Source organism: Microcebus murinus, unplaced genomic scaffold, assembly GCF_040939455.1.
Source record: "Microcebus murinus isolate Inina unplaced genomic scaffold, M.murinus_Inina_mat1.0 scaf004_hap2_Mmur4.0, whole genome shotgun sequence".
NCBI lineage: Eukaryota > Metazoa > Chordata > Mammalia > Primates > Cheirogaleidae > Microcebus > Microcebus murinus.
Genome location: NW_027438950.1, coordinates 118,887 through 146,534, shown reverse-complemented (window position 1 = coordinate 146,534; position 27,648 = coordinate 118,887). Strand labels below are relative to the sequence as shown.

Genomic DNA, 27,648 nt, shown 5'->3' with positions numbered 1-27,648 from the left:
ATAGAATGATGTAGACTGCTGACAATACCTTTAGTTATAACAGATCTTACCGGATATGGGAGAACTTACACTGAATGAAATGCTCCAATATATTCTCAAATATTGCTCAACATCAGAAAAATATTAAAGAATAGAAACCTTACAAATATAATGAGTGTGAAAAAATATTTATGCAAAAGATATACCTTAGAGAACACAAAAACAGTTGATACTTAAAACTACTTTAATAAATTTCAGAATGCAATTAATCAAGAATCCAGTATAAACATATATCTGATGACTTGCAGTACAATACACTAATGCACTAACACATTCACACATTTATTTAAACCAGGTTGTTCATTATAAAGAACTACCCAGTTAAAATAGTTAGTTGATTTATTTGTACGTTAGCTTTAAAACGAGAGAGATTTTCTGAGAGTTATAATTACATGTAAAATATAATTTCTTGTCAGTGTGGGGTGAAATTGTAATAAAGTATAATTTGTTTTGCTATTTTTGACAAGCAAATACTGATATTATTCAACTTTAAATACAATCGATGGTATGCTTTCATTCTTAGCGTGCATGTGAATGTGTGTGGTTAATGATAGCTACATCACATTTATTAGAGGTCTTTCTGTATTAGTAGGCATTATTCATGTACTTTTCTATGAAAAATTAAAAACACTGAAATGTAAGATTTACTAAATTGAGAGGTACTATGGAGTTTTTTTTATAACAAACAGTATTTTAAGTGATGTATGATGTAGGTATACAGACTAATATTCTCATTATAATCAGAATGAAAAAATTACAATATGAAAAATAACTTGTTTTAATATTGCACATTCCGATAATAAAATAGGATGAAATTTGGAATGTTTTTAGATTGCATGTGAACTTAATTTGTTTCATTAAATTAAAAATATTTTTAATGTGTCAAACATGTTGTAGATAGAATGAAGTGTTATTTTGCACCAACATTAATCTATCCCGTGTTACTCAAAGTTGGAGGTAATGGATTGTAAAAATGTACTTTTGGGTTACACAGTACAAAGACATCATTTGTGATCCTTTTTATTAGTTGCTCTACTTTGAAGAATATTGTTCCCAAAGCTTTTTTTATTATATTTATAATTATCTTGTTGCTGTAATGCTTATAATAAAGATTTTGCACTTAATGAAAAGCCATACATTCCTGAACATGGAATGACTAGTTGTTACATTTTATCCTACATTTTTCTTTCAACATGCAACCTGCCTGTCCAGTGAAACAGAAATAAGCATAATTTTTATTTACATTGAATCAAATATACAAATACATCACAGTTAAGTTGAACTATAGTTGTAGTATATATACAGAGTAAGTAATTATGTTTGTATGACTGTGGATGTGTACTTATTTGGAACAGAAAAGAAGAAATATTAGACAAAATGAGTAATTTCAAAAGCATTGAAAATTTACTAGCAAACTAGAAACTTCAAAGATTCTGAAAGAAAATATTTTGTTTCCTTTATATTAAATTAATTGTTTAAAATCGTAAAGCTTCTGAATCGAAACCTGCCTATACCAATCCCCTGTTCTTACATGCTTGTTACCCATGCTAGGCCTACTATATTATTATTTCAAAGCTCATTTAATATTGTTTATATGACCTGATCTGCAATTACAACAAGGATTGTTATAAAACTTAATGGTGCTCATAAAATTACCTGAAGGTATGAGTAAATTCACAGTGTATTAATTTAATTTTACTTAGTACATTCCATATTGTAATCTTGAGGAATGTAATTTGATCATGGACACAAAGGTTTATTTTAGGGTTCTCCACTGTGTTCTTTCATCTCATTATTTGTTTTTGTGCCGGGACCATGTTGCTTTTATTCCTATAGATTTGTTTTCAAATCAAGAAGTGCAATGTCTGTGTTTGTATTTTCTAAAACTGTCTCAGTATTTATTGTTCCAACACACTTTAGAATTTATTTTTATATACCTCCAAAACAAGTATTAATGGAATATTATAGACATTGCATTAAATTTGTATATTACTGTGGATAGTATTGACATCTTAACAATTTTAAATTATCTGACCATTGAGCATGAATACCTTGAAGAGTGTATTTAATTTTGACATATTTTTCTATTAGCCAGTTTATGTTTTGCTTTTGATTTCTAGTTCCACTTTATTTTTGTCACAAAATATATGTTGTATATTTTTAGTCGTCTTCAATTTGATAAGACTTAAGTGTCCTAATAGCATTTGCCATGTATGATTGAAACTATTGTGTATTCTGCCTCTGTGGACTGAAGAGCTCTGAAAATGTCTTTTACATCTAAATGGTCTATAATGTTTTTCTCATTATCTGTTTTCTTATTGATCCTCTATCAAATCTTTTTTTTCTTTTACATTTTCTATTTTTTTTTTATTTTGGCATATTATGGGGGTACAGATTTTAAGGTTTCAATTAATGCCCATTTCCCCCTCCCCCCAAAAGTCTGAGTCTCCATCATGACCATCCCCCAGATGGTGCACATCTCACTCATTATATATGTATATATATATGGGTTGGCAGAATCAACATTGTTAAAATGTCTGTACTACCCAAAGTGATCTACAGATTCAATGAAATCACTATTAAAATACCAACATCATTTTTCAGAAACCTAGAAAACATAATTCTATGCTTCATATGGAAAAAGAGAAGACCCTGTATAGCAAAACCAATCTTAAGTAAAAAGAACAAATTGAGAGGCATCAATTTGCCAGACTTCAAGCTATATCACAAGACTATACTGGCTAAAACAACATGGAGCCGGCACTGGAACAGAGACATAGATTGATGGAGCAAATGAGAACCCAGGTATAAAACCATCCTCATATAGCCATCTACACTTTGACAAAGCAGACAAAAACATACACTGGGGAAAAGAATCTTTATGCAATAAATGGTGCTGGGAAAACTAGATGGCAACATGTAGAAGACTGAAACAGGATCTGCACCTTTCACCTCTCACAAAAGTGAACTGATGGTGCACAACAGATTTAAACCTAAGGTGCGTAATTATAAGAATTCTAGAAGAAAATGTTGGAAAAACTGTTATAGACCTTGGTCTGGGCAAAGACTTTATGAAGAAGACCCCCAAAGCAATCACAGCAACAAGAAAAATAAAGAAATGGGACAGGATCAAATTAAAGAAGCTTCTACAGAGCCATGGAAACTACCACGAGAGAAAACAGACAAGCTATAGAATGGGAGAAAGATATTGACATGCTATACATCCAATAAAGGGCTGATAACTATAATCTATATAACTCAGGAAAATCAGCAAGAAAAAAATCAACCCTATGAAAAAGTGGGCAAAGAACATGAACAGAAACTTTTCAATAGAAGAGAAACTAATGGCCAGGAAACATATGAAGAAATGCTTAACATCTCTAATTATCAGGGAAATGCAAAGAAAAACCACAATGAGATATCACTTCTCTCCAGTGAGAATGGCCTTTATCAAAAGTCCTCAAACAATAAATGTTGGCTTCGTTGGGGAGAGACAGAAACACCCATACACTGCCGATGAGACTGTAAACTAATACAACCTCTGTGGAAAGCATTATGAAGATACCTCAAAGAGATACAAGTAGTACTACAATTGAATCCAGCAATTTCATTACTGGGCTTCTTCCCAAAGGAAAAAAAAATATTCCATAAAAAAAGACACCTTCACTTGAATGTTTATAGCAGCACAATTCAAAAAGGCAAAGATGGGGGATCAACTCAAGTGCCCCCTGAGTGGCCATGGAGACAGGCCCAGAGCCCTTTGCGCTCACTGTGATCTCTGAAGCCCTTCTGTCACTCTGTTCCACCTGGCTCAGCCACAGTTCATGACCAGTGCTGCCCACTTAGGAACCCACACAGTGACCTGAGGAAAGCATCCCAGATATTCAGTGGGAGCCACACTCATCCATAAACCTGGCATCAGGCCCAGCCTCTGCAGACCCAACTGTAAGTGCCTGCCCTAAAGATCAAAGCCATCAAGGAAATCCAGTCTGCCCATGAATAAGACAGGATTCACAACTACCCAAGCTTCTGCTAACAGGCCCATACTAAAGGCAGTCCTCACTACATACCCATCAGCACACTTGTGACCCAGCTACAACCCCTTTTATCTCAAAATCCAGAGAAATTCCCATCTTCCTGGGAACCCAAGAAGGGAAAATCTTTACCTACTTAAACTAGCTTATTAAAACTGGAAGAAGTGTTTGCTCCTTTAAATACACAACACCAATGAAAACGTATATTATGACCATATTCAATGCTTCCATTTAACATAGTATTGGAAATCCTAGGCAGAACTGTTAGGCAAGAAAATTTTTTAAAATGTATCCAAAAAGAAAAGAAAATTTAAAAAGTCAGTTGTAGAATACATGATGTCATATAAAAGAGAACCATAAATAGTAGGCCAAAAACCTGTTAAATTAAAACACACACTCAGTAAATCTGCAGAGTATTAAATGAACATGAAAATATCAGTGTTTCTGTACACTAACAACAAACTATCAAATAGAATAAGGAATAAAATGACCTGATTTATATTAGCACAAAACAATGACTTTTTTAGCAATAAATTTAACAAAGGAGTTAAAATAGGTTTACATTGAAAAAGATATTGATGAGAAAAATTGAAGATGTCACAAATGTAAAAATATCTTGTGTTAGGGTTTAGGCTTAGTGTAGGGTTTAGAGTTAGGGTAGGCGTTAGGGTTGAGTTTCAGGGTTAGGGGTTATTGTTTAGGTTCAGATTAGAGGATAGGGTTGAGTGTTAGGTTTAGGGGTTATTGTTTAGGTTAGGGTAGGGGGTAGTGTTTAGGGTTAAAGGTTACTGGTTAAGGTTTAGGGTTCGCATAGGTATTAGTGGTTAGTGTTAGGGTTTAGGGCTTAGGGTTACAGTTTAGGGCTATGTGTTCGGGTTACATAAGTGTTATTAGGGTTTAGGTTTAGGGTTAGAGATAGTGTTTATGATATGTGTTAGTGGATGGAGATGGGAGCTGTGGCAACCTCATAGGCTGGATTGGCCTTCCAACCCTCCCCTACATCAGCCCCATCCTCCTCTACATCACCCCAACTCTCTTCTAAGGCATGCTACAGAAAAGTGGCAAAAGCCTACAGCACCTGGTATTCCCAGGTGGTCTCCCATCCGAGTACTAACCGGCCCTACCCTGCTTAGCTTTCAAGGTCAGATCAGATTGGTCACATCCAGGGTGGTATGGTGGTAGATGGTGGTGAGTATTGTTGGATGCCTCAAGAAACCTTGTTGCTAGGCATCCCTGCCAACCCAGTGGCCCATAACCCCCTCCTGCCTCCCAGCACTAACCCTGGGCCTCAGTAGTGTGTGCTTGTTCATGTTTGTGACATTACGGCATGAGGAGCAGACTTTGGAACTCAGGCTGATAGCCAGGGCATAGCAGGCAGCAGCTGAGGATGTCAGTTCTGCCTTGAAGCATGAGGTCTGACCTGCCAAGTCTCAAATGGGCAAAGTACTGGCTTCCTGTCTCACCACCAGAGTGCCGCCAGCAGATAGCAATTATAGAAACGGGTATAATTATCTTTATTCAGACAGTCAAGCTGAAAGACAAGACTCTTATTGCCAGGGGGTTGAAGTCCCAGACCTTGATGCATCCCTTCCTGCTCATTTCCTGTGTCTTGTGGGGTTGCTGATGTTCACTGTGGTTGAGGTGTTGATCTGGTGAGCATGCTGGGAGATTCCACTCCAAAGAGGGCCTGAGGGAACTGGCTGCATCTCACCCTTTGTATTAAAGTGGAAGGAATATGTAGGTTTCCACGCAGCAATTCCTGCCAGGTTTGGCAGTACAGTGTAAGCATGCAACATAAGAGTATACTATAAAGTGAGTTTGAAAAATAAAAATACAATCAGTAACAAATTGAATGGGAAATGTGGAGCCTATATAAACAAAATACAAGAGCATTCTTGAAATATATGAACAAAGACTTAAACACATAGAGAGTTCTATCTTGTTCTTGTAGGGATACAAAATCAATACTATAAAGAGGTCCTTTGTCCTTTGTGCCTTCAACATGGCATTGGATCTCATAATAGATTCTGTCAGCTTTTTAAAACCTAGCAATGATTTTTCAAAATGCACATGGAAGAACAAGCTTATAAGTATAGCCAAAATTCCAGTGGGAAGCACACAATGAGGTTTTCTTCTCCCATAAGAAGTTAAAACACTTAAAAATGTTCTGTACTTAAAGCAGGGTGGTGTTGATGAAAGTAGACAGATCAGGACAGCAGAAAACACCCACACCTACCAAAGTGCATCAGAAACATTAAGCAGTAAAAAAATACCACCTTTACCAAATCTGAAATGTTAAAATGTTTGTCATTGTACAGTTTCCAATTTTGAATATGATATACATTATTCATAAATGGAGATAACATTTATTTTTCCTTTTTTTCTGAGACAGAGTCTCACTGTGTGGCCCGGGCTAGAGTGCTGTGGCATCAGCCTCACTCACATCAGCGTCCAACATCTGGGCTCAAGGGATCCTCCTGCCTCAGCCTCCTGAGTAGCTGGGAGTACAGGCATTCACCTCTATGCCTGGCTAATTTTTTTTGTATGTATTTTTATTTGTCCGACTAATTTCTTTCTACTTTTTTAGTAGAAACAGGGTCTCACTCTTGCTCAGCCTTCCCTTAAACTCCTGTCCTTGAGCGATCCTCCTGCTTCAGCTTCCCAGGGTGCTGGGATGACATGTGTGAGTCACCACGTCCAACATGGATATAACCTACCACGTTTCCCCAAAAATCAGACAGGATCTTTTATTTATTTTCCCTCAAGAAGACAACCGAGGGCTTATTTTCAGGGTATGTGTTTTTTTTTAAGCACGGTACAACCATCTCCATGGATTCAAATAGAGTGAAGTCGTCTTCTTCTAGAACATCCTCCTCACTCTCCAAACCCCAGATCCCATCCTGAATGTCTTCTGACTCTGTTTCCTTTAGAACCATCTAGAACCCATGTCTCCTGTCTAGCCACAGAGCTCTCAGGGGGCAGATGAGAAGGGCTGCTCTTCCTCTGTCCGCCCCCCAGCGACACGCATGGGTTGTGCAGATGTGCTGCGTAGCCACACCCATCACTAGGGCTGATTTTCGGGGTGGGGCGTCTATGGTGCGTGTGCTTACACATCCGGCAGGTGCTTATTGTATGGGGTCGGCTGACTTTCGAGGAAACACAGTATATACAAGGTTAAATGGGAACATCCTCCGGGAAGCACCAGAGAGAAAGCCCTGATTGCCGCCATTAGTGGGTGGGATCCCATTATATGTCAGTCAGGGCTCCGAGGGGTGTGGCCTGGAGCTCTACCCAATCAGAAATCTTGGTGCGGGAACTGTCCAATCAGGCACGCAGTCGGAGGGCGAGACTTCCGGGACCTGGCCCGGTCTTTTTCTCCTTGGAGTCCTCCAAGTTCCGGTTTGTCGTCTGTGTGTTCAGTTCTTCTTTGCTTTGCAGAACTCAGGTGACCCTCTGCTTCTGCCGCCCTCTCACCTGTGGACTCATCTGCAGGAAGGATCCCTGGGCACCACGGAAGTGAGAAAATGGTGAGTGTGCATGGCGGCTGTGCTTAGGGGGTTTGAAACTCATCAGAACTGGCTGGGGCAGGTCCCCGGTTTCCCGCGGGTCCAGAGTCTGCAGACATGAGGATGCACCAGCCCAGCTTTGCCCTCAGGCCATGCGGCTGAGAGCTGGGTTCCTCCGGGTGGTTCCAAGGTGCAGCCCTGTGTCTCCCCTAGCTTGTGCAGGGACTATGGCAGGGTCATCAGGGAAGAATTTCGACTGGGGTGCGGGGTTCATGCGTGGGAGGAGCTGTAGGCCCTGTGGTCCCCGTCCCTCCCCTCTGGTGTTAAAATTACTCTAAGGCACCCCTTGAAGACACGATAGAGGCCGGGCACAGAGGTTCACGCCTGTCATCTCAGCACTCTGGGAGGCCCAGGAGGGAGAAGCACTGGAGGTGGGGAGTTTGAGACCAGCCTGAGCAAGAGCGAGACCCTGTGTCTACTAAAAATAGAAAAAAATTAGCTGGAAAATTAAATATGTATGTATACACTCACACACACACACACACACATATATATATAATATTAACCAGGTGTGATGGCACATGCCTGTACTCCCAACTACTTGAGAGGCTGAGGCAGGAGGATCGCTTGAGTCCAGGAGTTGGAGGTTGCTGTGAGTGAGGCTGACACCACAGCACTCTAGCCCTGGGTGACAGAGCAAGACTCTGTCTAAAAAAAAAAAAAAAAAAAAAAAGGACATGATAGAGTTTATTAGAGCAAAGAGAGATTTATGGATCAGAGAGCAATCTTCCATGGTTTGTATCTGGGGTCCACCAGGGGGGCTTGAAGCAAAGACTTTCAGATAGATAAGGACAAAAGACTATTTGTTTTGAGGCCTTAAGTGTATTCCTCTGCATTTAGCAGTTGCTGCACAAGTTACAAGACAGTAAATATAAAGACAATAGAAAAATCCCTGCAAACTACAGTCCACTTTTCCTTTGTCTATCTGTTCCATCTGATTATATTTAGCTTTTATTCTGTACCATTTTCTTTCTTATTTATTTATTTATTTGGAACAGAGTCTTGCTCTGTCACCCAGGCTAGGGTGCCATGGCATCAGCCTAGCTCACAGCAACCTCTACCTCCTGGGCTCAAGCGATCCTCCTGCCTCAGCCTCCCTAGTTGCTGGCACTACAGGCATGGGCCACCGTGCCTGGCCAATTTTTCCTATATAGTTTTAGTTGGCCAATTAATTTCTTTCTATTTTAGTAGAGCCAGGGTCTCACTCTTACTCAGGCTGGTCTCGAACTCCTGACCTTGAGCAATCCACCTGCCTCAGCCTCCCAGAGTACTAGTGCTAGGTGAGCCACCACGCCCGGCCTTACATTTTTCTTTTAAAATCATGATAGTTAAAAGAACGAGGTGGGCCAGGTGTGGCAGCTCAGGCCTGTAATCCCAGCACTCTGGGAAGCTGAGGCAGATGGATTGCTGAAGGTCAAGAGTTGAAAACCAGCATGAGCAAGAGTGACCTCGTCTATACTATGAATATAAAGGAATTAATTGGTTAACGAAAAATGTGTATAGAGAAAATTAGCTGAGGATGGTGTGCATGCCTGAGGTCCCAGGTACTCAGGAGGTTGAGTCAGGAGGATCGCTTGATCCCAGGAGTTGGAGGTTGCTGTGAGTGAGGCTGATGCCATAGCACTCTAGCCTGGGTGACAGAGCAAGGCACTGTGAGAAAGAAAGAGAAAGAGAGAGAGAGAGAGAGAGAGAGAGAGAGAGAGAGAGAGAGAGAGAGAGAGAGAGAGAAGGAAGGAAGGAAGGAAGGAAGGAAGGAAGGAAGGAAGGAAGGAAGGAAGGAGAGAAAGAGAGAGAGAAAGAAAGAGAGAGAGGGAAAGAAAGGAAGGAAGGAGAGAAAGAGAGAGAGAAAGAAAGAGAGAGAGAAGGAAGGAAGGAAGGAGAGAAAGAGAGAGAGAGAAAGAAAGAAAGAAAGAGAAAGAAAGAAAGAAAGAAAGAAAGAAAGAAAGAAAGAAAGAAAGAAAGAAAGAAAGATAAAAGAAACAGGGTGGGCCCATCACCTAAATTCTGGAAATTATGGGGACTTTAGTATTCACCTCCCAGGGGAGGGAGGGAAGGAAGGAAGGAAGGAAGGAAGGAAGGAAGGAAGGAAGGAAGGAAGGAAGGAAGGAAGGAAGGAAGGAAGGAAGGAAGGAAGGAAGGAAGGAAATGGAAGGAAGGAAGGAAGGAAGGAAGGAAGGAAGGAAGGAAGGAAGGAAGGAAGGAAGGAAGGAAGGAAGGAAATGGAAGGAAGGAAGGAAAAATAAAGGAAACAGGGTGGGCCCATCACCTAAATTCTGGAAATTATGGGGACTTTAGTATTCACCTCCCAGGGTATTATGAGAATTAACTCCCAAACTTGGAACTTTCCAGCACTGTAGCACAGTGATCCACCAGTTATGGCGAGTTGTAGAATTATTTTATTATGTGTTACAATGTAGTAATCTGAAATTCACAAAAAAATGCAATGTAATTGAATCATCCCCAAACCATACTCCAACTCCCCAGTGTGGGGGAAAATTGTCTTCCTTGAAAATGGTCCCAGGTACCTGTAATAAGATTGGGGACCACTGATGCAACATACTTGCGAACACATCCTACATGCTCAGGAAATGTAGCATTAAGGCATGGCTCATGTTGTTTTCGAAATGCAGACTTACTCAGACACCGCCGTTTTCTCTAGCCTCTGTAATCTTTTAATAGAATGCCATGTTTCAGGATGGCAATTGGTGGTCTTCACTTTGGACCAAAAGTATTTTTGTCATAAGAGTGTTGGGTGTGATGCTCTCTATGTGCTGTTCTTGCTGTCTATAGTTGAGTGCTTCTCATAGTGGGTCTAGGAGAAGCAACGTCAGCATTCACAGGGGACTTTTTCAGGAAGCCAATTCATGGACCCCTTGGATGAATTCCTTGGCTCTAGGATCACATTACTTAGAGTGGGCTCCAGATTACCAAATGATTTGTAGGCACATTCTAAGAGATTCTCCCTCCAGGCACCATCACCTGTGCCCTCTCCCACAGTGTCCATTGGTCTAGGTGGGACCATGGATGTGATTTTAATGAAGTGCCCACATGGTGCTAAGTTGCAGCTAGGGGAAAATACAAGGGCTCTGAGATATATCCACGAGACTTGAATTCACACATTGTTCCAAAGGAAGGCCACAGGCCCTGCTCTGCTTGTGTTTTATAAGGACAGGTCTGTGTGGTCCATATATCCACTCCTGTGCAAAAATTGCTGATGACTGTGGTAGGGAAGGGGAGCTGAGAGTAGGAAAGAAAAGACTCAAATTTTGATATTTATGTAGGAGTTTGACGCTCCTTACTCTCTCTTGTAATAAAGGACAAGGCAGTGTCAATTTTTTCTGCACTTCATGGTCTTTTTGCTCTGGGTGTGGAAGTATCAGGGGGAAGGGTTGTGCTGACACCTTTAGATGCATACTCTCAAGATGCAAGGGTGAATTTTCCAGATAATCTTAACACAGAAGGAATTTCAGAGAAGGAAGCAGACAAAGAAATGGCTGGTTCTCAGGTGAATGTGTCCCAGGTCAGTGGCTGTATTCACTTTTCCTCTCGGAATGTCATGTTCAGACTTTGCAAACTTGAATTTTTCTCCTTTGATTTCTGTACCTAATCTGTTCATCTCAACTGCTTTTTTTCCCCTTTTTCTTAAAGATAGTCAAGAATCTCTGAAAAATTCTTTTTGTCTATATACTAGAGCCTTCTTTCCATCCAGGCTTCTTGTAGGCCATCAACAATTGTCACCATACATTTATAACCTCCAATATTAAAAATATTCCCTTTGTAGCTGTTGAACATCTTGGAAGCAGAATCTTGGATGCCCAAGATTACTATTAGAGATGAGTTCAGTCCCTAGGATATCAGTGAAGATGGGTAACATGTACCATTTAGGTTTTATCTACATGCTCCGTCAGTTCTGTGTAAAATAAGATTAATAGAATACACATTAATTGTTCAGAATAACTCAGAACATTTCTGAGAAAAAGAATAATTAGAAGAGACTTCCTCTGTAGGATACTAAAGAAAGACTATTTAAATACATCATTAGAGATTACAGAACAAAATAGATATCAGTAGCTTGAACTTTGCATAAAACTGATGTTCAGGATTAGATTCAGACTATAATTTACTTTTTTCCTTTGGCTAAAAAATATCAAAATATCATAGCAGTGGTGGTATGTCTGTGTGCATTGACACCTGATACTAATTTGTTGTATTATAGTTGACATTAATTTTATTCACTTGGCTAACGTGTTTTCTATCATTTTTCTAGTATAGAGTTAATTATTTTTTTCTTAATTATTAAATACCTTGGGTAGTTTTACCTAATCATGGGCATAAACCATCACATTTTATCTGGAAGCTCCCGTTTTCTTTTTAGATTCCCTTTGCATATAACCTGCTTTGGAAAATAAAGGCTCTCATCTTTCTTTCCTGGTTAGATGAACTGAGATAAAGGTAGGCTCTGCTGCTTTCCAATTGTTTGAAAAATATTCCCTTTTGGCCAGAAGCATTGATGTCACTGCTGAGCTTGTTAGAAATTCAGCAACTCAACTTCGCCCCAGATATTTGAAATGAAAATCTATTTTAATAGGATTTGTAGTTCATTGTTGTACATATTGAAATCTTTGTAACACTGAAGAAGTATTAATACCATGTAATTGAACATGACTTTTCTATCTGAAAAATATACATGACTTGTGCTGTATGATATAAATATAGTACTCAAAAATATAAATGCCTGTGTTGGTAACTTGAATTTTATACCTTATCTGTCAAAAAACTATAATATCTACATGAGTTTTGTGGACCTTATGTCATCGTCTCTCCCCAGAGTCAGATAACACATTAGAGAATATTTCTGTGTTAAAAATTGTCATTTTGAATAATTCCAGTTACTCATATGAGTCAGAACCAGTTCTCTTTACTCTGTTATTTCACCAGCAGTGAAATCTACACATGACCACTTGGTAAATATGTGTTTCATTTTGTTTTGTTTTTCAGGGACTGTTGACATTCAGGGATGTGGCCATAGAATTCTCTCTGGAGGAGTGGGCATGTCTTGACAATGCTCAGCGGAATTTCTATAGGGATGTGATGTTAGAGAACTACAGAAATTTGGTGTTTGTGGGTAAAGATCATCTCAATACATAATTTTTATTCCCCACTAAGAATTTTATATTCTACTTATGCAGAATTTTTCTGGGATTTTCTGCTTTGCATGAGTGAAGTTCAGATGTTTGTTTCCAAGGAAAAATTGAAATTTCTTGGTATAGGAAAGAAAATCTTCAATCTTTTTTATCTTGACATTAATCTTTCTCTTTCTTGAACTGATCAGTATCTTTCACTCTTCGTTAGTGATAATTCCAAAAATTTGGTGGCATAAGATTTTGTTGCTCACTGTTTACAATCCAATTTCCACCACCAATATTTGATTCCACAAGTATTGGGTAATGGAGCTAAGGACCCCCCAAATTTTAAGTACTTTCTAAATATTATAAAGTGTCTGTCAGGCATTAGTGTTTTGGGATTAATTTTTTTTTAGGGTCTTCTGTACTGTTCCCGTTTCTCTACTGAGCACAGTACACCATTGGTAATGGAAGAATCTCAAAAATGTCATGTCACTTTTCTTCAAATAAAACAGGTCTTGTTGCCTCTAAGCCAGACCTGATCACCTGTCTGGAGCAAAGAACAGAGCCCTGGAAAGTGAAGACAAATGAGACAGTCGCCAAACACCCAGGTAGGTGGCAGTGAATGAAGCAGGTGACGGACAGGAGAGAGGTCCAAAGGTCAAGGAGGAAGCCAGACCTTGAAAAGTGGTTTGCAAAACTCTGCTTCCATGGTTCTGGCAAGCCTGAGTTTCCTTATCTTAATCTTTGATACAGGCTTCCCTGTCCCTTACCGTTAAATTATCTAAGGACTTTATTTCTCTTCAGTGTAGTTAATTTAAGGTTAGAGTGAGAACAAAAGCCCTGCTCATGGTTTATAAGGGACTGCAGGTACTGACTGCTTTCCATTCCATTGCAGACATGGAAATATGTGTGTATATTTAATAAAATCTATGGTAAAGAATTTTTTTTTTTTTGAGACAGAGTGTCACTCTGTCAACCTGAGTAGAGTGCAATGGCATCTTGGAAGCTCACTGCAGCCTCAAAGTCTTGGGCTCAAGTGATCCTCCTGCCTCAGCCTCCCGAGTAGCTAGAACTATAGGCATGTTCCACAGTCTCTGGCTAATTTTTCTATTTTCAGTAGAGACGGGGTCTTGCTCTTGCTCAGACTGTTCTTGAACTCCTGAGCTCAAGCGATCCTCCCCCCTTGGCCTCCCAGAGTGCTAGGATTACAGGTGTGAGGCATCACACCTGTCTACAAACCATTTTTTAATTTCTCTGCATTTATTGCATCACGTCTGAAATGTGTGAGTGTCGTGGTGATATTGGTATTTGGGACAGAAATCCCAGGATGACCACAAGCAGATGTCGTATGTTTTCTGCTTTATGATTTGTTATCCTTTGTGAAAGGATTAAATGTTGTTTCTACAGAAATTCATACTTATTATCAGAACACTTAGTATTGCCCTAAATCTAGGGAAATATATTGTTATTTTACTTCAAAATTGTGTTTTTACTGTGAATATTGTGAATTTAAATGTGTTTCTACAGAAATTCATACTTATTATCAGAACACTTAGTATCTCCCTAAATCGAGGGTAATATATTGTTATTTTACTTCAAAATTGTGTTTTTATTGTGAATATTGTGAATTTAAATGTGTTTCTATAGAAATTCTTTTTTTTTTCTTTTTTTTTTTCTTTTTTATATAAGTGGATTTTTAATGTATGAAATTCTTACTTATTATGAGAACACTTAGCATTTTTATTGTTACTTCATTTCAAAATTGTGTTTTTATTGTGAACTCTGATTAATGATTTAACTCTATGTGCCCAAATTTCTCACTTTTAATATAGTGTAATGTATCTACTCCCTACATTTCTTAAAAATGTTTGGGGCTCTTAGAACAGTGCTGAGCGTGCATTAAACTTCTAGTTTGTATTTTTACTCACTCTGATTCTATCATTTTCTCTTCTTTAGTCTGATGCTTACTGGGGCTGTGTCATTCACAGGTTTATATGTGTGTATATATGTGTTTGTGTGTGTCATGAATTTTCTTTACAAATAAGAATAGCGTAACTATCTTTGGGTTTTGGTTGTTTTTATATTCGTGGGTTATTATTATGATGTTCCGTGCATAACGCTGTTTTAAGTACTTCTTGTAGGGCTGGTCTTGTCTTGGTGAATTCTCTGAGCCTTTGCTTGTCTGAGAATGTTTTTATTTCTCCTTCATATATGAAGCTTAGTTTTGCAGGGAATAATATTCTAGGCTGGGCATTGTTTTGTTTCAAAAGAGTGAGAATGGGGCCCCAGTCTCTCCTTGCTTGTAAAGTCTCATTAGAGAAGTCTGATGTTATTCGAATTGGCTTTCCCTTGTATGTTATTTGCTTCTTTTGTCTTACAGCTCTTAGAAGGGCCTCTTTAGTTGATACTTTGGTCAGTCTGATGATTGCATGTCATGAAGTCTTCCTGTTTGCGTTGAATCTCCCAGGGGTCCTCTGAGCTTCCTGAACTTGTATATCAAGATTTTGAGCAAGGCCTGGGAAATTTTTCTCTATTATATTTTCAAACAGCTTGTCCAACCCTTGAGTGTTGTCTTCTTCCCCTTCCTGTAAACCTATGACCCTCACATTGGGTTTCTTCACATAATCCCACACCTCTTGTAGGCTTTGCTCTTTTCTCTTGTTTCTCTGCTCTATTTCTGTGACTGATTTATTTAATTGGAGGGTGTTATCTTCAAGCTCTGAGATTCTTTCTTCTGTTTCATCCACCCTGTTCTTGAGACTTTCCACTGTATTTTGTAGTTCCTTGAATGGATTCTTCATTTCCAGGAGTTTGGTTACTCTTTTCTTCATTGTGTCTATTTCTTTTCCCATATCCTGGAGGCTTTTTGTGGTTTCTTTGTGTTGGTTATTGAGTTGTTGTTGGAGCTGGGTGAGTGTTCTTATGATCCACGTATGAAATTCCTCTTCTGTCATATTGGTTGCCTGATTTTGGTTGGTGTCCATTTCTAGGGGGCTGGTGCTCCTCTTTGGGGGTGCGTTTACCATTTGGTTCTTCATATTTCCTGAGTTCTTTCGCTGATTTCTTCCCATGTCGATCAGTTGTTGTTTCTTTCCTTAAGTTATTGTTTGGGTATTCACACACCTTGTTTAGTTTCTGAGGTGTTAGGTGGTGTATGTGGGTGAAATTGGACCACTCCCTGTATATTGAGTCAGTGGGTGCCATGAAAAGGCTGTGCAAGATGCCGTCCCTGTCAGTAGGTGGCGTTTGCTTGGGGGATCAAGCTATGCAGTTGATTTTGTGTAAGCCTGTGCTCAGGCCGTTAGCAGGGGTCAAAGTTCTGTTCTCTGCTTCCAGGGAAAGCTGTCAGGGTGGGGCTGGAATGGTCCTGCTCAGCCAGAAAGTCTGCCTGTGGGGGTGGGGCTGTCTGAGACCTGCAGTCTGGAGCGGGCCTCAGTCTTTCCACCCTCCCCAAATCCGCAGCTACTCCTGGGCCTCTGCCAGCAGGCCAGACCACAAGCCACCAGGCCTCCCTGGACTGTGATGCCGGCGGGGAGGTTCCCTGCACAGGAACGCCACCTGGGTTGGGCGCACGGCCTCCTCCTTGGAGGAGGGTTGCCCTCTAGGATGCCAATCCGCCGCTGGAGGCACACACGCCTCAGTAGGCTGTTCAAGTATAACCCTTCTGTGCCCGGGGCAATGCTAGCCCTTGGTGCAGGGGATCTGGTCTGCAGGTCTGTCCTATGGGTCCAAGAGTTCAAACTGTATCCCCACCAGGGAGAGGATTTCCGGGCCCAATTCACCCACAGGGAGCCCATGCTCGATCTATGTCTCTCTGACTCTGAGTCGTCACCATTCTCCTGGGAACACCGTGCCAGCAGCAACTGGGAGGACTGGCAGGTAGGGCGCTCACAGTCTGAATTCCCCTGAGTCAGCTGTGGAGTCCCAAAAGGGAAGGTCCCGTTCCCTGGATGTGCCTCTGGCTGGTGGCTGTATTGTCTCTCTGGGCAGCCGCGGGTAGGGTAGGCGGAGGGGAGGAGGAGGCAATAGGCGCCTGCCTGGCGGCTCGGGTCTATGCACACGGAAGTGCCCAGAGGAAGTTGGGAACCTAGTGCCACATCTGCTACAGGCTCACCGCTGGCTGGTGGCTGCCGTCTCTGGGCTGATGTCTGCAGTTCTCTCTACCCGCTGGGGAGCCCACCAGTAGTCCCAAATTCAGGGGAGGGGAAACAGCAAATCCACCTACCCTTGCCGCTGGTCTCCGGGCTGCTCCGGTGGTCTCAGCCTCTAGTTCTCCTCCGCAGCCTTTTCCCGTGTAGTCTCCCGGGGTCTCAGGTACCCCTCCTTCAGGCCCACGTCCACTGTATGCTCGTGTTCTTGCTTCTTCCCTCTAATTTCTGCTAGAACCTGTCTTTTCTGCAGATACACTCTGTCTGGCGGTGTTATTCGTCTGCCATCTTGCTCTGCCCCCCTCTTGTGACAGTTTTGACTTAAAGTATATTTTGAAAATTATAATGTTTTTCACTTTAAAATAATGTACCTAATATAATTTTGAACTCCACTGCTCTTTGATGCTAAATGTTTTTCTGATATATCTTGCTATATCCTGCCAATTGTAGTCTATTATTCTCACCAGGTATGAAGTCAAGTCGCTTTAGATAGAATATAGTTGGATTTTTTTTAACTCTTTATTTAACTGTGCCTTCTGACTGGAAACAGTAGTGCATAAATATTTACATAATTTTCTCAAAGGAAGGATTTACAATTTCTCTTATGTTAATTATTTTATATAACTTTTTTCACTGTCTTTTCTTTCTTTCCTCTCCCTCTGTCCTGCATTGTACCTCACTGATTTTTAGTGACATATTTTGTTTCTTTGCCTAGCTTTCTTTTTTCTCTATAAACATTTTTTTCTGATGTTCCCTGTGAGAACTATATAAAACCTTTTGAACTTGCAACTTATGTTAAATGAATAACTACTTCAGTTGCATATAAATATTCTTAATCTTTACATCTGCCCCTACCTTTATGATATCGATGTCAGTAATTATGTCTTTTTATATTGTATAGAAATTAACACATGGCAATGATCATTTTTTTTTATTTTGCCTTTCAAATTTATAACACAATTAAATATTTTGCACCATCATTATGATAATGCAGAATTTTATTCTTAATATATGCTTATTTTTCTAAGAGAGTTATGTAGTTGTCAAGGGAGGTGGAAACCAGCCTTTGGAAAGGCCACAAAAAACACATGTGTGTACATATGCCCATAGTTTCATTCTCTTTTGAAAGGGAATCCAGGAGATGGGATTTTACTACTAAAGTGATAACTCAGTGTCAGCATGGAGGAAGGGCTTTGGTGAGTAAATGCAACAAAGTTTCCTTCCCCTTCCTGTGGTTCTTGGTGTTTTTCTCAATTGGGGTGCTATGAACTATTAGCAGTTATGATTTCTAAAAGAATCATGGTTGTAATTATATGTTTAAGATCATACATCTATGATGCAAGTAAGACCATGGTATTCTATTGTGCTTTCTTGCTAATGTGCTTTGTATAGTTTTATATATTCAAATTGTGAAGTATATTCACCTGAGTCTGGTTAGTGAGATACTTTGTCATTTTCATTTCTTTCAGAACTATCTCACTATTGCACCAAAGACCTATTACCAGAGCAGGGCACAAAAGACCCCTTTCAGAAATCAATAACGAGACTATATGGAAGCTTTTACCTTAAAAATATATACTTAAGAAGAGATGGGGAGTGTTTGGCTGAGTGTAAGAAGCAGAAAGTATGTTCTGATGGTCTTACCCAATGTTTGTCAACTTTCCATAGAAAAATCTTCAAAAGTGACAAATGTATAAAAGTCTTTAGCAAATCATCAAATCTATATAGACAAAAGACAAGACATACTGGAGAGAAAAGTTTCAAACTTAAAGAATGTAGCAAAACATTTAACCACAGCTCTAATGTTTCTGGACATAGAAAAATTCATACCACACAGAAATCCTACAAGTGTGAAGAATGTGGAAAACCCTTTAACTGTTGCTCAAACCTTATTATACATAGGAGAATTCACACTGGAGAGAAACCCTACAAATGTGAAGAATGTGGTAAAGCCTTTACCCAGTCCATACACCTTACTCAACATAAAAGAATCCATACTGGAGAGAAACCCTACAAATGTGAAGAATGTGACAAAGCCTTTATCCAGTTCTCAATCCTTAGTCAACATAAAAGAATTCATACTGGCGAGAAACCCTACAAATGTGAAGAATGTGGCAAAGCCTTTATCCAGTTCTCAATCCTTAGTCAACATAAAAGAATTCATACTGGCGAAAAACCCTACAAATGTGAAGAATGTGGCAAAGCCTTTAACTGGTCCTCAACCCTTAGTCTACATAAAAGAATTCATACTGGAGAGAAACCCTACAAATGTGAAGAATGTGGCAAAGCCTTTAACCGGTCCTCAAACCTTACTCAACATAAAAGAATTCATACTGGAGAGAAACCCTACAAATGTGAAGAATGTGGCAAAGCCTTTACCCAGTGTTCAGGCCTTAGTCAACATAAAAGAATTCATACTGGAGGTATGAAACCCTGAAATGTTGTAGAATGTGGTAAAGTCTTTATCCAGCTCCGAGACTTCACTCTACATAAATGAATCCATACAGGAGAGAAACCATAGAAATGTGAGAAATGTGGCAAAGCATTTTCCCAGTGCTCACACCTTAATCTTCATAGGAGAATGCATAACAGAGAAAAATTCCATGAATGTGAGAATTGTGGCAAAGTCTTTAATAACTGCTCGCATTTTATTCAACACCAAATAAATTATACTAGATAAAAGTGAGATAAATGTAATGAGTATGGAAGTGCTTTCCCTAAGTATTAGCTTTAAAATGCACAACAGTACTTATACTTAAAGTAAACAATCATAATGTAGAGTGCTGACAATACCTTTAGTTACAACAGAGATCTTATTGGACATGGGAGAACTTACACTTAAAAAAATGCTCCAATATTTTCTCCAACATTGCTCAACATCACAAAAATTTTAAGAGATAGACACCTTACAAATATAATGAATGTGAAAAAATATTTATGCAAAAGATATACCTTAGAGAACCACAAAGAATTGATAGTTAAAATTACTCTACAGATATAATGAATTTCAGAACACATTTCAAGAAGAATCAAGTCTAAACAAATATCAGAGGACTCAGAGTGTAATACACTAATGCACTAACACATTCACAGATTTCTTTAAACCAGGTTGTTGATTACAGAGTACCACCCAGTTAAAATAGTTAGTTGATTTACTTGTATGTCAGCTTTAAAAAGAGAGAGATTTTGTGAGAGTTATAATTACATGTAAAATATACTTTCTGGTCAGGGTAGGGTAAAAATATAAAAGGTATAATTTTTTTTTCCTTTTTGACAAGCAAATACTAATGTTATTCAACTTTAAATACAGTAGATGTTATGTTTTCATTTTTAGCGTGTATGTGAATGTGTGTGGCTAATGATAGCTACATCGCATTTATTAGTAGTCTTTGTGTATCCAGTAGGCATTATTCATGTACTTTTCCATGGGAAATTAAAATCACTGAAATGTAAGATTTATGAAATGGAGAGGTACTATGGATATTTTTAATAACAAACAGTATTTCAAGTGATGTATGACGTAGGTATACAGACTAATATTTTTCTCATTATAATCAAAATGAAAAAATTAGAATATTAGAAATTACTTGTTTTAATATTGTACATTATGATAGATAATAAAATCGAATGAAATTTGGAATATTTTTAGATTACATGTAAACTTAATTTGTTTCATTAAATTAAAAGTAATTTTAATGTGTCAAACATGTTGTAGATTGAATGAAGTGTTATTTTGCACCACAATTAACCTATCCCATGTTACTCAAAGTTGGATGTAATGGGTTGTAAAAATGTACTGTGGGGTTACACAGTAACAAGACATCACTTGTGATCCTTTTTATCAGTGTCTCTACTTTGAAGAATAATGTTCCCAAAGCTCTTTTTCATGATATGTATAATTACATTGTTCCTATAATGCTTATAATAAAGATTTTGTACTTAATGTAAAGCCATACATTTCTTAACACAGCATGACTAGTTATTACATTGTATCCTACATTTTTCTTTCAACATGCAACCTGCCTGGCCAATAAAACAGAAATAAGCATATTTTTATTTATATTGAATCAAATATACAAATACATCATGGTTAAGTTGAACTATAGTTGTAGTATATTTACAGAGTAAGTAATTATGTTTGTGTGAATGTGGATGTATACCTATTTCAAGAGAAAAAAAGAAATATTAGAAAAGATGGATAATTTCAAAAGTGTTGAGAATTTACTAGCAAACTAGAAACTTCAAAGATTCTGAAAGGAAATATTTTGTTCACTTTATGTTTAATTAATTGTTTAAAACGCTAAAGCTTCTGAATGGGAACATGCCCATGCCAATCCTCTGTTCTTACATGCTTATTACTCATGCTAGGCCACCTATGTTATTTTATTATTTCAAAGTTCATTAAATACCATTTATGTGACCTGATCTGCAATTACAACAAGGATTGTTATAAAACTTCATGGTGCTCATAAAATTACCTAAAGGTGTGAGTAATTCCACATTGTAGTAATTACATTTTACTTAGTACATTCTATATTTTCATACTAATTTGGGAAGGATATTGAAAGAACATTCTGGTTACTGTTTCTTTTACTTTGGGTTATCAAACTAATTGATTTATTGACTTTATCAGGCTACTTTGTTCAGGTAAACACTCAGAAGGATTTATAAATTATGGAGTTGATTTTATATTTAATTAGAAGAAATAAGTACAGGACATTGTTAGATATTTAATAGATGCTTTATAATTAGCAGTCAATATTTCTGTAGGAGAGAGCTTGTGGCTCCAGAGAAGAGATTGAAAATGTCCAGGGTAAAAAATCACTGATTTTGCATGTAGAGCGATGGAACTGGCAGAACAACCAACTCTTGGAATTTATAAGTGCAAATTGTGCTTCTTTCATTTCATAATTATCTCACGTTTTTTGGCATTTTTTTTAATCTGCATTCCCTTCTACAACTCTATCTAAGCCATTCTTCTTTCCATCTGTGCTTGGGCTATAATATTCTCACTGTTGTACTCAAGCCTGGCCAGTCACACAATACTTTAAAAGTTCTGATGAGAAGTGTAGAATTTTTTTAGTTTAGTGAACAAAAATTTTAGCTAGACAGCTTGAGGCCATTTATAGGCTATACATACAGCATTCTCATAACTTAAGTAAAATTAGAGAGGTTCAGTGTCCTAAGGTTAAAGTAAGAGCCTCTGATCCTAACATATAATGTCATAAATATGAAAATAATTACAATAAGTGAAGCATTAATAAGTGTGTGATGCATATGGTAAGTTCTATAAAAAGAAATATGAGAATTTGGCAATCTCTTAATAGGAAGTTTAGGTAAAGAGCATTGGATTTAATTTTCTATTAATTATAGTACAACATATGCATCCATCTAGAATCTACTTTTGAGTGTGTATTTTCAGTGTTAGAATATAATGGAATGATTTCTCTGTATTGAAAATGTTTGGAATAATCTTTCTTTACCTGATATTTCAATCTTAGAGAATTTATTTTACATAACTTTATCTTCCTTTATTTTAGTAGTTGGAGTGTGCAGTACACACTTCACATTCTTAGTCATCTAACATTGGCCAATAATTTGGTCATTCTCCCTAGAGGAATCTCAGGGATCATGGCCACTTTTTGATTGAAAATTTCATCAGTGATTTTGGATGCAATCCTGTTTTTGATGCTCACAGTGGCCAGAGGTGAGACAGTTTGCACCACATACATCTTTAGTCTCTTCCATAACATAATCATCAGCACCAGGAAGTCCAGGTGTCTTTATCTTCAAATAAAATCATTAAAGCCCCTTTCATGTTCTGTGCTGGATTATGAACCTGCTGGTAAATATCAGAGTTCCCTTGCTTACGACTGACAAATGGAATGACAGAAGCAGCACTCTCACTCTGTTGCCTGGGTTAGAGTGCCATGGCATCAGCCTAGCTTACAGCAACCTCAAACTCTTGGGCTGAAGCAATCTTTCTTCCTCAGCCTCCCTAGTAGCTGGGACTACAAGCATATGCCACAATGCCCTGCTGATTTCTCTATATATTTTTATTTGGACAATTAATTACTTTCTATTTTTAGTGGAGACATGGTCAAGGTCTTGCTCAGGCTGGTTTCAAACTCCTGACCTTGAGTGATTCTCCTGCCTTGGTCTCCCAGAATGCTAGGATTACAGGTGTGAGCCACCGTGCACAGCCAGCACAAACTCTCTTGACACCCTGAGCTCGATTAAACAATTAGTTCAAATAGAAAGGTAATTCCTTGGGTTTGGAAATCTCCTGTGTGAACAGTTATATCTCTGCCTAAATTTTTCCAGTTAATCACTTGGTGCAGGGATAATATGTGTCAGAAACCCTAGCTAAATGTGTCCGCGGACCCACCAGTAAAAATTTCTGGCACAAATTACGGGTCAAGAATATTGGTTTGATATTAATGCTCAACTAAATTATGATGATCAGGCTATTTCTCATATACAACAGTGCTGTATTAAAGTATGGAAAAGGTACCTTCTCTTAGACTCTAGCTTCCTATATAAATGTTAAACAAAATGTTAATGAAACTCATGTAGATTTTATTGCTAGATTGCAAGAAAGATATGGTGCAAGAAATGGTTAGTCCTCCTAATTGAAGGAATATGATTTTACATATATCGGCTTTTAATAATGTTAAATCTAAATGCCATTGCCATTATGCCCAGCAAAATTAAGCAGCATGGTGCCACCACTGCCATGCTGCTGAGCCACCCAGTCTGTGGCTGTGCTCAGCCAGGCAGCCCAGCACCAGCTCCCCACCACCGCACCCCAGTGGCACATTGTGTAGCAAGTGGAGCACCTGGCTGCTGAAAAATCTTTTAAGAATTTGCCTAAAGATCCAGTCAGACATTTAAAATGCAACTTTTGGCTGAGACTGTTGGCCCAAAACGTAATTTCCCAGAACAAAGACCATCTTGTGACAATACATATACCTACATATGTATTTGTCCTGGTCCTACAGGCACATTAATATTAATTAATAATTTGGTCCTATTTCTGTTACATGAAAAAGAGTATTAATACATCTAGGAATAATTGATTCAGCTTATTCAAAAAAAATTTCAGTTATGATGAGTTTCACTTCCAATTATACTATTCAGGTGGGAGACTGTATTGCACAATTTCTGCTAGTACTTAATATGTAAATTAAATCTAATGTTTTAAGACAAGGAGGTTTTGGAAGTACTGGAATAAAAGTATATTAGGAAACTTTTATTAATGACCAAAAACCTCAATTAGAAATTAAGCTAAATGGCAAATCTTTTGGTGGACTTATAGATACTGGAACTGATGTTACAATTTTTCTAAAGATTTGTGGCTAAGGATTGATATATTATAATCATAGATTTAAACAATTGTTTTTTACTATCCTTTTGCAAATATCTGATAGAGAAAAATTTGCCTTCACCATACCTGCTTTAAACAATTAATAGCCAACTAAACGGTATCAATGGAATGAAAGGGAAACAATTCTATACAAAAAATTTTAACAAAAATGATTTAAAACAAAAGTATTAGATTTATTAAAAGATAATTTTGTTTAACTTATTGGTTTTTGAAGCTACTTATATTCAATATATACATGGTCATTAAAATTAATTGGATGTACAAGTTAAAGGTTACAAAACATTTATAAAAGTCTTAACTTACAGGCAAATTGGTTAGAATTATATAGATTTGTTTATAAGATTTTATTAAAATTAACTATCATTGATACACTAATAGAATGAAATTTGGTTTTCTCTTTCAATATAGATTGTCATATGATATGAATAGATATAACAAGATTTTGTATTCACCTTTCAATAAATTGTGAAAATGAAGGCAAAGAAAAAAAGACAGACTCAGCCTGCTTTTTAACTTGTACTATAGTCTGTCTATTAGGTCTTATACTTGTTTGAAAAACTGAGTGTCCTCTCTCAAGGAATGGGATTTTTGCATTTTGAAAAATATTTGAATTATTAGTTTGGCTATAATTTTATAGGAACCTATAAACTTGTTTCATGATGAGAAGAGTCTTATGATAAAAAATTCATGACTTCCTGCTTTTTAAGCTTTCATTAAAATTTAATGTTACTAAAAATAAGAATTCTGGTCAATGCATGTAATTCTACATATAAGATACACCATAGAATAAGATGTTTTTAATAGAAAAAAATATAAAAGAAAAAGAATGTGTTCTTGTTAGAATATATATTTTGTCAAATTCATTGGTTATTTAAAGATTGAATCAAAATAAATTTAAAAACAAAAGAAAAAGAAAATTCAACTTGTGAGTAAGAAAAAGATGTAAGAAGTCAAAGAATATGACATTTTATTTAGAAAGTTTAAGAAAAAGATAATGTAAAGGAAGGATGTTTCATAGAATTTTTTGTCCTAAAATGACTGGTTATTTAGGAAAAAGGAGTTAGGACAAAACACAAAGTTTTAAGGTATGTTTTATAGATGCTGCGTGATACATGCAAGATGGGATAAAGTTTATGAAAGGAAATATATTAGGGAATTTTGACTAAAACAAAGGTTTCTGTTAATATTAATATAAGATGGCATAATCTACTCATCTTAATTCTTTAACATGTTTTCATTTTAATTTAAAAATTATGACTACATAAGGTTCTTTTTTAATTTTGTTAACGAACCTAAAAAACAGCAATAGACTGAAACAAATGAGTGCCAAGATCCTGAAAAACAATATTATTCCTCTTACTAATTCACAAATTCAAATGGCTTATCAGTGAAATCTGGATTGGCAATCAGATATATCTGCTTTTATAGAAAAAATTGATAATCACTGTCCCAAAAATAAATTATTCAGATTTCACATTTAACTCAATAGATATTACCTACAATAGTAAAAAACATACTCATCAAACCTTAAAATATATGTTATTTAAACAAAAAGGGGGAGGTATATGATCCCCCAGAGATAGAATAAATTAAGCCTTATTTAACTTTTTTGAGTTATCATAAAAAAGATACTTTAACAACAGTATAAGGTATTGGAAAGGGAGCCATCCACCAGATTCTTTTCTCGCCAGCCTATCTGGTGGAAAGGTGATACAGAAGAATAAATGGAAAGAAGGATGGGCAAAGGTGTGGGGGAGAGGTTTTGGCTTGTGTTTTGACAGATGATGGACAAACAGTCTGCATTCCAAGCAGAAGAATCAAACCCAGAGTGGAAACACGAGGTGAAAAATGGAAGAGACCACCAGAAGTGAACGAAGCCCTGGCTGAGGGCTTTAAAAGGATGAAAATAAAGAATAGGAAGTGCTGAAGCAAGAAAACATCCCAGCCATCGATCATGACATGCGGACAGCTGAAGAGGATCTATGAAGAAGTGGACAGAAAATTGAAGTTGATGTCTGTACCTAAAACGTCTCTAAACCTCTTTCTTGCTGTGATCTGCATAGTGAGCATGACAGTAAGAATGTCTGATAACCACACTTATCATTACTGGGCCTATATTCCCAATCCAACTTTAAATAAGATTGTCAATTGGGCTGGCATTCCTTTCCTAGTATTTAATAATGATTCTAATTGGCTACCAGGAACTTACGATTATTGTGGTCCAATGAAACTCCATGAATAGGACACTTTAATTAATAAATATGAGTTCAAACAGAAGGCCCTCCCATATGTATTGGTAAAGGTATTCACTGTTTAAAACCTGCTACTCAAATCTGGCTAGTCACCTGCAACTCTACCGGTGACAAAACTAAATCCTGGTTATTTCTTTTAACTGTCTCCTTTTTTTTTGCTTCTGGACATACTACATTTGCATCTACAGATATACCCATCTGTAAGGAGGTAGTAATTTCTGACCCTAAATCCTGGGTACAATGGAGAAATTGTAAAAGTCACATGGGACACATTCTTACTGGGTCACCTTCTTGTGGTTATGTATTAGACTGGAGTCCCCAGGGACATCCTGCCTCATCTTACAAACTTAAAAACTTCATTGGAACAAAACTGCCACCTCGATGTATGTAACAGACACTGACTTTGAAAGTCATATTACATGGCTCAATTATGGCATGAGCACTCCATCTCCCCATAGTTTAGATGACCCTATTCATCAGCAACTGTTGAAATTATTGGCTGCTTTACACCCTTTGCAGTCCTGGATTACCACAAGCACATTAGTTATAAACAGTATCCAAGAATAGAATTTTTAGCCGGGCGTGGTGGCTCACGCCTGTAATCCTAGCACTTTGGGAGGCCGAGGCGGGCGGATTGCTCAAGGTCAGGAGTTCAAAACCAGCCTGAGCGAGACCCCGTCTCTACCAAAAATAGAAATAAATTAATTGACCAACTAAAAATATATATAGAAAAAATTAGCCGGGCATGGTGGTGCATGCCTGTAGTCCCAGCTACTCGGGAGGCTGAGGCAGCAGGATCACTGAGCCCCGGAGATTGAGGTTGCTGTGAGCCAGGCTGATGCCACGGCACTCACTCTAGCCTGGGCAACAAAGTGAGACTCTGTCTCAAAAAAAAAAAAAAAAAAAAAAAAAGAATAGAATTTTTACCTAAACTCTACTCATTATATTCAAGCTTGTGTTAAATTGCCTTACTTATTCATGATTGGACATGCTATCTCTGATGCACCTTCCTTCCTAGTGACTTGTAACAGCTGTTCCTATTTTTCTGTATTGATTGTTTCATAAAATTCAATCCTCATAAAGAAACATTTTATAT

The 27,648-nt window shown here is 37.8% G+C and overlaps 1 protein-coding gene, 1 long non-coding RNA gene and 1 pseudogene across 2 annotated transcripts in view; 2 read left to right on the top strand and 1 right to left on the bottom strand.

Annotated features, from left to right (window-relative positions):
* LOC142866391 (uncharacterized) overlaps nt 1-27,648 on the top strand; it is a 185,014-nt gene that overhangs the window by 134,743 nt on the left and 22,623 nt on the right. Inside the window, 1 exon segment of the mRNA XM_075999761.1 lies at nt 18,835-19,336. Coding sequence (XP_075855876.1) covers nt 18,835-19,336 — 502 coding nt within the window.
* Nucleotides 5,140-5,257, bottom strand: LOC142866395 (uncharacterized; annotated as a pseudogene).
* On the top strand, nt 7,454-13,697 carry LOC142866392 (uncharacterized). The gene is made up of 3 exons (XR_012916377.1): nt 7,454-7,600; nt 12,638-12,764; nt 13,278-13,697. It is a non-coding gene; the product is annotated as an uncharacterized LOC142866392 (long non-coding RNA).